Raw genomic sequence first — 12,401 nt, 5'->3', positions numbered from 1 at the left:
GTCCTTTTAAAGTTAATATAGATAATTTTACAGAAGACGAATCTTTTTCAAGTGTAACCCACAGTAACCTCTCCTTTATCTTGATTACCTGGTAGTTAGAAATTCAATTAATTTGTTTGCCTTTTCATCTGTTTCAGCAGCTGTGTCCATGTCCTCCACCTCTTGGGTAATCTGTGGGAGATTTCCACTGCTGCCTCCTAGACTGATACTCGAGGAGGTAGAGCTGGAGCTTAAACCAGAATCTGGCACTGGTGATGACTGGTACTCCCGTAGAAAGTCAAAACCACCTGGCAGCAGCAGAGGAGAAGATAAAGATGGAATGCACCACTTACGTCAGCATTTCAGATGAACGAATAGGACAAACACCTCTTTTAAAAAGTAAGCTGCTGAAAACTTTCACTTGGAAGCAGAAAATATAAGCAAAATGCAAAAACCTACAGCAAGAGTGGAAAACTGGTTATCTTACACTTTCAAATCTTCAGACTGCAATAAAAAAAAGACTAATACAAAAGTCAAAAAATTTCTGCACTATAGGTATTGTATCTGTAAAATAAATGTTTCACAGGTTACATTCAGAAGTAACATCTTTTTGTAAACTGTATTACATTTAAATAACATTAGAATATGTCTACAATCAGGCTAAACCAAGGCAAAAGTCTAGTTCATTAATCCAGGCTGGTCTGATGTTGAATAACGTTTGCAAGAAATGTAAGATGGGGTCTTAAGTTCATAACACAGAGTGAAGTAGGTGATATTATCCTCATTCATTGTCATTTAACCCTCCTTTGCGGGTTAATTGCCTACTTCACCTGGAATGGTCTCTTACAGCATCTTAACTCCTTGTGCTAAACAGTTTTGCTCCACCTTGTGTTTAGCTCTGACACTCTGAGGCCTTGTCTACACTGACAATTTACGGCACTGCAACTTTCTCGCTTTAGTGTTGCCAGTTTATACTAGCCCTGAGTGCTTTTCCCAGGCCTGAAGAAGAGCTCTCTGTAAGCTCCGAAAGCTTGTCTCGTTCACTAACAGAAGTTGGTCCAATGAAGGTATTACCTCATTCACCTTGTCTCTCAAAGAGTCAGTTTCAGAGATCAAACCAGAAGCCAGGTGTCTTCATTTTAGATCCTATGTTCTAGCTTCTGTACCATATAGCATACTGGCTGTATCTGAATTGCTTTCCTCATACAAACAGCAACTCCTCAACATTAGCTGATTAAAAAGCATTTTAACTCAAAAGGGAGTTCTACTCAGTTCACCCTGGCCACAAAAGAGGCCTTGACATGGGATATCAAAGGTGGGAAAACCCATGTGAGTCTTAGGGGAAAATGAAAATGTAATTTAAATTTAATAGTTTATTGTATAGGTTTAACAGTTTGTGAACATACAACAGAAAGAAGGATTTTCACACAGTTTGGGAAGGAAATATGTTTTTCACTGCTGTTGAAGGTAAATAATGGGCATATAAATCATTTGGCTTAATATTTTTGTCCTGAATTACGATAAAGTTTTGCAATGAAATATCTGAAACATTTAAGTGGAATAAATAATCCTGAATTAAGCAAAAAATGTTGTTTACCATTACTATCAGCATTCTCCTAAAGGTCTCTGATAAAAAAATGAAAGCCATCAATCTTCATTTGTTCTGGCCATCCACCAAAGCAACTGACTGAAGGTCAAAAGATTAAAATTCTAAAGTAATTTTCTTTAAGCTTCTACTGCTCATGAAGTTATGCATTATTCAAATTTCATAAGTAGGGTTAAAAACAACCTTAATTTTAATAAGAAAAATTTTTGAGTGAGAATTTTAATCTATGTTATTGCTCTTTTTTAAAAAACGATCATGTTCGTGACCTTTTTAAACTGTGTGATTGTTCCCTTCAGAATACTGAATAAGAATCCATGGACTGTGTGCCCAGGGCAGAGGGCAGCATGACCTTTGAATTGTTATGCTGCATTGCACATTCAATAGATTATTTTCTGCCTCCTTTCCCCATCATGTCTATTTTTATTTTAGGCAAAAAATCCTATAGTGATTAGTGATACATAAACTTCAAAAGGTTCAGATAAGTATCCAAATTATGGAGACAAAGTACCTGAAACTTGTCCAAAAACTTGCAGAGCTTTGTTTCTCTTTTCCATGGTAGCATTTTCTGAAATGCTTCCAGTTCCATGCACAGGGCCAGTTAGACAGGCAGAACTGCAGGGTCTCAATGCGTGGATGAGACGATGGTGTAGGGAGGAGGGGTTTAGATTTATTAGGAGCTGGGGAAACTTTTGGGAAAGGGGGAGCCTATACAGGAAGGATGGGTTCCACCTAAACCAAACTGCTGGCACTTAAAATTAAAAAGGTCGCAGAGCAGTTTTTAAACTAAGGTCCGGGGGAAAGCTGACAGATGTGGGGGAGCATGTGGTTTGGACATCGCTTAGGGGAGGATCTATAAATGGAGATTCCCTATGTCCTAATAAGGAGGAGAGGATGGAAGATGATAAAATACAGGTAGAATCTGATGAGAAACAGTCAAAAGAAAAAAAGTCCCATTCAATGACATCATGTAATGGCAGACAGCTAAAAAGCGACAAGTTTTTAAAGTGCTTAAATACCAATCCTAGAAGTCTAAATAATAAGATGGGCAAACTAGAGTGCCTCATATTAAATGAGGATATTGATATAATAGGCATCACAGAAACTTGGTGGAATGAGGATAATCAATAGGACATAGTAATACCAGGGTACAAAATATATTGGAAGGACAGAACAGGTCGTGCTGGTGGGGGAGTTACACTATATGTGAAAGAGAGCGTAGAATTAAATGAAGTAAAAATCTTAAATGAACGAAACAGTACCACAGAATCTCTATGGATAGTAATTCAATGCTTGAATAATAAGAATATGGCAGTAGGGATATATTACTGACCACCTGACCAGGATGGTGATAATGACTGTGAAATACTCAGGGAGATTAGAGAGGCTATTAAAATAAAAAAAACCCTCAATAATAATGGGGGATTTCAACTTTTCCCATATTGGCTGGGTGCATATCACCTCAGGAAGGCATGCAGAGATAAAGTTTCTTGACACCTTAAATGACTGCTTCTCGGAGCAGCTAATCCTGGAACCCACAAGAGGAGAGGCAATTCTTGATTTAGTCCAAAGTGGAGCACAGGATCAGATCCAAGAGGTGAATATAGCTGGACCGCTTGGTAACAGTGACCATAATATAATTAAATTTAACATCCCTGTGGTGGGGAAAACACCACAGAGGCCCAGCACTGTAGCATTTAATTTCAGAAAGGGGAACTACACAAAAATGAGGAGGTTAGTTAAACAGAAATTAAAAAGGTACAGCGCCAAAAGTAAAATTCCTGAAAGCTGCATGGAAACTTTTTAAAGACACTATAATAGAGGTTCAACTTAAATGTATACCCCCACATTAAAAAACATAGTAAGAGAACCAAACAAGAGTGACCATGGCTAAACAATAAAGTAAAAGAAGCTGTGAGAAGCAAAAAGGCATCCTTTAAAAAGTGGAAGTTAAATCCTAATAAGGAAAATAGAAAGGAGCATAAACTCGGGCAAGTGAAGTGTAGAAATATAATTAGGAAGGCCAAAAAAGAATTTGAAGAACAGCTAACCCAATACTCAAAAAAGTAATAGCAAAATTTATTTTAAGTACATCAGAAGCAGGAAGCCTGCTAAACAACCAGTGGGGCCACTGGACGATCGAGATGCTAAAGGAGCACTCAAAGACTATAAGGCCATTGCAGAGAAACTAAATTAATTCTTTGCATCGGTCTTCATGGTTGAGGATGCGAGGAAGATTCCCAACCTGAGCCATTCTTTTTAGATGACAAATCTGAGGAACTGTCCAGGATTGAGGCATCATTAGAGAAGGTTTTGGAACAAATTGATAAACTAAACAGTCGTAAGTCACCAGGACCAGATGGTATTCACCCAAGAGTTCTGAAGGAACTCAAATGTGAAATTGCAGGACTACTAACTGTCGTCCATAACCTATCATTTAAATCAGCATCTGTATCAAACGACTGGAGGATAGTTCACGTGACACCAATTTTTAAAAAGGGCTCCAGAGGTGACCCCAGCAATTATAGGCTGGTAAGCCTGACTTCAGTACCGGGCAAACTGAAACTATAGTAAGGAACAAAATTGTCAGACACATAGAGGAACATAATTTGTTGGGGAATAGTCAATAGGTTTTTGGAAAGGGAAACCATGCCTTACCAATCTACTAGAATTCTTTGAGGGGGTCAACAAGAATGTGGACAAGGGGGATCCAGTGGATATAGTGTATTTAGATTTTCAGAAAGCCTTTGACAAGGTCCCTCACCGAAGGCTCTTAAGAAAAGTAAGCAGTCATGGGGTAAGAGGGAAGGTCCTCTGAGGGATCAGTAACTGGTTAAAAGATAGGAAACAGAGGGCAGGAATAAATGGTCAGTTTTCAGAATGGAGAGAGGTAAATAGTGGTGTCCCCCATGGGTCTGTACTGGGACCAGTCCTATTTAACATATTCATAAATCATCTGGAAAAAGGGGTAAACAGTGATGTGGCAAAATTTGCAGATGATGCAAAACTACTCAAGATAGTTAAGTCCCAGGCAGACTGTGAAGAGCTACAACAGAATCTCTCAAAACTGGGTGACTGGGCAACAAAATGGCAGATGAAATTCCATGTTGATAAATGTAAAGTAATTCACATTGGAAAACATAATCCCAATGATACATATAAAATGATGGGGTCTAAATTAGCTGTTAACACTCAAGAAAGAGATCTTGGAGTCACTGTGGATAGTTCTCTGAAAACATCCACTCAATGTGCAGCAGCAGTCAAAAAAGCGAACAGAATGTTGGGAATCATTAAGAAAGGGATAGCTAATAAGACAGAAAATAACATATTGCCTCTACATAAATCCATGGTACTCCCACGTCTTGAATACTGTGTGCAGATATGGTCGCCCCATCTCAAAAAAGATATATTGGACTTGGAAAATATCCAGAAAAGGGCAACAAAAATGATTAGGGGTATGGAATGGCTGTCATATGAGGAGAAATTAATAAGATTGGGACTTTTCAACTTGGAAAAGAGACGACTAATGGGGGGTATGATTGAGGTCTATAAAATCATGACTGGTGTGGAGAAAGTAAATAAGGCAGTGTTATTTACTCCTTCTCATAACACAAGAACTAGGGGTCACCAAATGAAATTAATAGGTAGCAGGTTTAAAACAAACAAAAGGAAGTATTTTTTCACACAACACATAGTCAATCTGTGGAACTCCTTGCCAGAGGATGTTGTGAAGGCCAAGGCTATAACAGGGTTCAAAAAAGAACTAGATACATTCATGGAGGATAGTCCATGAATAGCTATTAGCCAGGATGGGCAGGGATGGTGTCCCTAGCCTCTGTTCGCCAGAAGCTGGGAATGGGTAACAGTGGATGGATCACTTGATGATTACCTGTTCAGTTCATTCCCTCTGGGGCACCTGGCATTGACCACTGTTGGAAAACAGGATACTGGGCTAGATGGACCTTTGGCCTGACCCAGTATGGCCGTTCTTATGTTCTCACCAATCCTTGCTGACTAGAATTATGGAAGCTAATGTCTGTACCCAAAGAAAGATTCAGTCCAGTCTATTCCCAAAGAAAGACTGCTCCTCAAAATGAATTTTCTAGTTTCCTGCCCAGTCTAATTTTAAATGTACCAAACAAGGAGGTTTCTACCATTTCCCATGGGAGACTATTACACAGCCTACTGCATCTCACGTTGAATACGTTTTTTGCTATTTAGCTTTACGATTCTCTTTCTTAATTTTATCTCTTTCACCACCCTAAATAATACTTCTCTATCCTCATTGTTTACCTTTCAAATACATGTATTCTGATCTCCCAGCTTTATTGTTGTTTGGCCAAGTTATAAATATTTATCACTTTTAATATTTTTATTATAAATCAATCTCTCCATCTTCCTGACTGATATTCTTTGAACTAGCCCCCAGATCTGTTACTATCTTTCTGGTAACAAGGTGCCCAGAATTAAATTTGATATTCCAGATATGGTCTTACCAGAGCCATACAGAAGACAGACTTTTATCTTCCTGTCAGTGACTTGATGCCTTTGTGTACATGACCCAAAACTGCACTGGCCTTTCTTCTGCCACATCTCATTGTAAACTCACTTCTAATCTCTTGTCAAAGATTAGCAGGACCAATATGTATGACTGCTCCTCCACTTCCCAAGCCCTCACTTGCAGAGTCCAAAAGGGCATCAGTTCTCTCCTCCCCATTATTCAATGTCTATATCAAGACATTGGAAGACCTTTTGAGACAACATAGACTGAGGCACTTGCAATATGCAGATAACACCCTCTATCTCGTTTATATCAAATGTACATGGCACTATCTCCCAGGTTTCTTAATGACTAGTTGAAATCAGCACCTGGATGACATGCAGATGGCTAGAGCTGAGCTCAGGCAGCACTGAGGTAGGAAGTGGGACGTGTAAAGAACATACCTTTTCCATAACATTGAGAACTTCTGCCCTAAGAATGTTAAGTTGATTTCCAGCCTTGAGGTCCTTTTGGACTCCTCAATGCTTCTGGCAAGTACAAATAGTTAGGCAAAAAAAAATACCCATTTCCATCTTCAACTGGCCAGAGGATTGCTCTCCAAACACACTGTGGAGGAATCAGGCTGTCCTCCAAAAGGACGATGTAAACCTGTACAGTGAGAAACTCAAGGACAGCTCAGGGAATCTATGAGGTACAATCCCTGCATTCAAGCTACTCCTGTAGTGATGCACTTCTGGACTGACCTTAATCAGGGCTGTGCCACATAGGCATAATTCGCCCCTCAATACACTGTATTTACTGCCTTCTCTTCACCCATTAGTTCTGTAGTCCCAGGAAAAAAGCAATTTATCATCTCTTTATTGTTTATAAACACGCGCTGCTTTATTGCTCTTGGTTCTGTTACCATCTAAGAGTTTCAAGATTCTCTCTCTTCACATGCATTCTGCTATTTTACTTGAGCCAGAAGTGACACTTATGCCAAGATCATTCCTCTTTCCTTCTCCCTTCCTCCTTCTACCACAATCATAATTTTCTCTTTTTTCTTTGACAGTATTCAGCCTTCTTCCTGAACCCCAATCTTATCTCCACAATTCTAAACAGGTGCTATGACTCCCACAACTCCCAACTGGCTCCTTATATTTGGTATCATGTCACAACAGTCTAAAATCTGTCCAGCTACTTTCATCAAGCTTTGCCCCCACCCAACCCCATAAAAGTCCTTGAATTTGCAAAAAGTTAGCAGAGCAGCCAGCCTATCAGTGATTGACAGACCTGCTGAAACCAGAAATGGATTTCAGCCAAGGGAGGAAGTGTGTTCATGGTCAGTAAGAGATAGGTGGTGTTGGAGGGAGTACTTCATATTGGAGCTCTACTGAATAGAAGGAAAGGTTTAATTGGAACTTTGAGGTGGCTATATCATTCCTAACCATGTTAATTCCTTTGCTTTTCTTGTGCTACAACCATATATTATTTATTTAGGTTAAAGTTCCATTTCTAACAAGTTCTGTGTCTCAGTGTGTTATGGCTTGTCTACACAGTGGGGTAATGCACATTATGAGGAGGTGATTTCTAACCTTTTGCACATTAATAGGTCCATACAGACCCAGCTGGTGCACACAAAAGGTTTCCTAGTGCACTTTAATGCACTGTGCGCACTGTTTCAAACAGCACTATGTTAAAGCACACCGGGGAACCTTTAGTGCACCCCAGCAGGATCTACACAGACCAATTAATACACAGCATGCTAATATGCTTTAGAAATCACATGTACATAGGGCAAATTGCCAAACCGTATAGACAAGCCCTTAGAAAATTACAGGTATGTAAAATTGGCACATTCATTTCTAAAATTATATTATAATTTTTTCCTTATAGCAAGGGGCTTTTTCTACTTTCATAGTAAGTCATCATTTAGTAATCTGTGGTGCATTTCCAAAGTAGTTCACAGGGAGTTAAGATCAATGGTTGCTGTACAGATTTCCCACTTTGATCATTCAGCCTATAGTACATCAAAAATATAACACTATATCAGGAAAGAAACCCCTATGTTCCAATATTTTAAACTTTTAAAATATAGTGTAGTGTCTCTTCCAAGTGTACTTGATTACCTGTATACAGGAATTCAGGTAGATAGGCTGGTTGGACTGTCAGAGTCTTGGTTTCATTCATCTCTCTGGTCTGAAGAAGCACAGAGGCAATGGCCTGAAAATGGCTGTTGCAAGACAATGCAATCAAAAGATGAAGCAGTAGCTTTTTACTGTGTTCAAAGACCTCAGGGCGGTAATGGTCAAGACCTGGAGGAAAGAGTTCCAGCAATCACTGAGTATGAAGTGATTATAAACAAGTTTAAATTCCAGAAATAGCAAAGATTCCAAGGCACTTCATGGCAACAGTACAGAACAAACAGAAGATACAGTACTTCAGGACACAGTTCCCACAGTTTTTTCTTTAAATATTTGTGTGAATTTAGAACTTGAGAAAGGCACCAGAACAAAGTCCTCTCTGTATCTATTCAGACAGTACATCATGAGCTGTAGCAGTGCCCAGACCTTGAGATGGGGGGACCACCTCCAGAGATGAGAGGGTAATCCAGTGTCCATGTACATTCATTTCTTAGACTCCCTAGTAAGACTGCCAGGTGGACAACTAGTTCTAACTGTAGTGGGTTTTGAGATGTTGTGAAGGGGTGCAGTAGCTTTTGGTCACTAGCAGCCTGAGCTGGATTTGAACTAAGGGTATCGAGATGAAAGGATCATGAGCTATAAACATAAATGATTCAAGTTTGCATAAAATGTATTGCTTCACTATGACAAAGCATTTTTTTCATTTATCATCTTAGTTCTGGTTCAACACCTGAGATGGTGGCATGAGAGATCAAACTCAGAATAATAGAGCTGGCTGTCTCCTCAGCTCCTTCCTTGTCTGAATCTCCTCTTCCCTGGGAGCCTGCTTCTTTAGTACCTCCACACTGCTCCTTCGTGTTATGTGCCTCTGGTGCACACTTGCCACTCTGCTCTTGACTGGACTGCAAAACTGTAGCTGCTATTAGTATGCCAGTTAGTCAGCAGTTCTTTTGACTCCTGTGGACCATCCTTTTAGAACCTTGTGATCCTCTGGTTCATCCACCTACCAATATGCTAGGACCCTCCGCCAGCCTCTCCATCCTTGCTTCTATTTTCTACTCCACTACTTTTGTTTTCTTCCTTTCTCCTTTCCTTCCTCCCTTTCTTTCCAGCTGCCAAGAATTAATTTCTCCACCCACCCATCCACCCTTCAAAATATTCAGGAATGAGATATAGATGCAAATTGCTGCTGTGAACTTGCTTGGTTTAGTAGTGCCTGAAAGCCACTGCCATTTGACAGCTCTTTGGTAGCTATGTGAAATGAATTGGTGGGCACAGTTCTACTCCACCACCACAATTTGCACCACCTGGTAACCTTCAGAGTTAAGGAGAGAGGCCAAGGACTGAATGAGCATGGAAATGGAGCTTTCCTCTCACCCCAGAGGTAGAACATCTAGATCAATCCTGGACTGTTTTACAGTGCCGCTGTGCGGTTAAAAACAGAGGATTTCCGTAACTGGTGCTGTCAATCCAACGTCTTATTCAAGGACTCAATTAACAGAAATTTTTTTAACCCCTTCATTATCAATATTACAGACCATCCTATCCTTTACCTATGTTTCTACTGTAGAGTCCCTTCACTTAAATTTTATTTTCCTATTTCTTCCAATATGTGAAAAGGCACATGCTCAGTTTAACTGCCAAAATATCTCTAGTTTCTTTCTCAATCATATCCCTCATACACTCCTTCCCATGTGCATTCTCACATTTCAGCATGACATGACTTCTTCATGTGCAAGTCACATTCACACCTCTGGCTAACACATTTAATACTACTTCCCTACACCCTCACAAGGGGGATCTATAGAAATGTAATGAAAGGAAACCATAATAAAATGGAAGCTTTAATGTTAATTTAAATGTGAGTCATTATGAAATACTGTAATGTTAAGATATTACCTGACAAAAAAGGTAAAGAAATTTTGATAAATGCATTTGTAATATCAGAAATCTATTTCTGCAAATATCTACTTGCATTGGTCAGTGATGACTAGTATACACTGACTGTCTCTCAACCAAAATGAAAAGGCTAGAGTCTTTCATCTTGCTGCATATTGTTTTTATTCTCAAGTCCCTTCATTGACTCATTGACTCAAATTGAGTTTTATTACTAATACATTTCTAACTACAAAGGCCCACCTGTTTTTCAGAACTGCTACAACTATAATTCGTCAGCCGTTCAATCAGTTCACCAGTTGCTGGCTATTTGTTTTGTCCACACAAGACTGATGTTACAGAGTCTTTTTCCTTTCAGCCACTTTTCACTATTTTTGGGGAGTCAGCTCCCAACTGAGTCTGAAAAGCTGAATCCATTTTTGTTTTTAAGCCTACATTTTGATGCTGCCTATAAAACATTTTAAGTCTGTCTTTGTAAATTGCTTGGGAATAATACAAAAGATAGATATTTTATATAATATTCTATGAAAGTCAGAGAGAGAGAGAAGAGGAAAGTGGCATGAATGGTAATTTTACCATGACATCCATTTTATAAAGAGGAATTATATCCTTTTAAATCTGGATAGACCTCTAATGAAACTCTGATTTCTCTTTCTGGATTTTTTCTGCCTGTTAGTGCTTGTGAAAAGTACCAGAGTGACCACAATGGAGCTAGAAGTACTTTTCTTGATCCATGTACTTCCCCCATTGTTCTATAAATGTGCTATAATCTCTAGCTCAGCCTCCATGGCCATTCAATCCTTGCTGTCTGTGCTGACAATAAGGGTGGAAATTAGTTGCAATTATGGTCATGGGTTTTGGAATGTGGACATTGATCCACTGAGAATTGGACTGAGACCACTACTTATTATGAGTTCATTCCATATGTCTTGCTATTCTAATGACATACAGAAAGTATGTATCAACCACATGAATTGGATAATGCCTATACACTTCCTAATTACTCTAGTATGCTAAACATTTCTGCTTATGAGAACCCCAAAATGATCAACTAATAAAGTAAAGTGGGGGAAAAAAGGCCACAAAAAATTCAGCGTATTGTGAGGTGTGATAAAGAATGCTGCAGCCACAACATTCCAGCATTCCAGCTGATCAATTTTAGTTTCAAGAACTGATGTAACAAAATACAAATGATGGCTGTAAACATAGCTATGGAGGGGCAGGCAAAGAAAAAATACATTAGCTAACTCCACAGCTTCAGTTTGACTAATGGTATTGGAGTATACCCATGTTTTAATTCCTGTTGTATTGGTCTTACCTAAGAAAAGAGCGTGAAGTAATAAAGGGAGGTGAAGGGCCCAATCTTCTCTCACACTGTGATCCACTACCATCTCAGTCATGAAAATAACAGCAATATTGCACCTAATAAATGAAATCACAAAAACAGTTGAAAAACTTATTCTGGGAGCTGGACAACAGTAATATGCTATGCAATCACATGAGAATTGGTAAGACATGGGTTAATGCACTAGCCTTTCAGCTCTGGGGAATGAAATTCAAACCCTGACCTGGATCCCAAGTGAAACTAGTTTGATGGTCTTATCCTAGTTTCCCGTCTTGTTTTCATTACTAATCCAACATACAGTTTGGTACAGTTCAGCATGATCGCCATTCAGCACTCAAAAGAAGCCCTGGACTAGAATGTAGCAGGTTTGATACAGGTGAACTGAGGCCCACTGGCAGAGGCAGGAAGCCTGCACACTGGCTGGCTCTGCGAGTCACTGCTAACGTTTACTAGGTCCCGAGTTTCTACACCCAAACCATTATTTAAAGAAGTAGCAATACTAAAAACAACATTAATAATGATAAAAGAAATGATAAATTATGAAGACAGTCACAGAAGTGCTATTGACCAGCTTTTGCCATAAATTATCATAGTACATGGAACATATAGCAAGAAAAATGAATTGATACAAAGCTATACTGGAGAAGTCACAAAATCCTCAGCATTTTCCAAAATTAAGCTTCCTTTTGAATGTTATTAATGTCAAAAAGATATCACAATACTTAAAGTCACTGTACTTAGCTGTTAAGTATTATTATTGAAAATAATATTATTAATGTCAATGTAGATTATGTAAAAGAGGAGTTCTAGCATATGTATAGCAAAATTAGAATAGCACAAAAAAGTGCTACAAATAACAGTCTGTTAGGTTTGGGAATGACAATGTTCAGCTTCTGTCAATCAGGTATGGTTGCTTTAATCAAATTCCTACCAGTATATATGATCACATGCAAA

General features: G+C 38.9%; 1 protein-coding gene across 14 annotated transcripts in view; it reads right to left on the bottom strand.

Moving 5' to 3' along the window:
* FRY (FRY microtubule binding protein) overlaps positions 1-12,401 on the bottom strand; it is a 373,522-nt gene that overhangs the window by 82,577 nt on the left and 278,544 nt on the right. For all 14 annotated transcript variants that reach the window (XM_073341316.1, XM_073341418.1, XM_073341299.1 and 11 more), the window contains 3 exons: positions 11,421-11,524; positions 8,192-8,377; positions 89-287 (listed from right to left, as the gene is read on the bottom strand). In XM_073341316.1, coding sequence (XP_073197417.1) covers positions 89-287; positions 8,192-8,377; positions 11,421-11,524 — 489 coding nt within the window. The remainder of the gene's footprint in view (positions 1-88; positions 288-8,191; positions 8,378-11,420; positions 11,525-12,401) is intronic.

This window comes from Lepidochelys kempii, chromosome 1 (assembly GCF_965140265.1).
Source record: "Lepidochelys kempii isolate rLepKem1 chromosome 1, rLepKem1.hap2, whole genome shotgun sequence".
NCBI classification, from domain to species: Eukaryota; Metazoa; Chordata; order Testudines; family Cheloniidae; genus Lepidochelys; species Lepidochelys kempii.
This window is presented reverse-complemented; position numbering and strand designations above follow the sequence as displayed.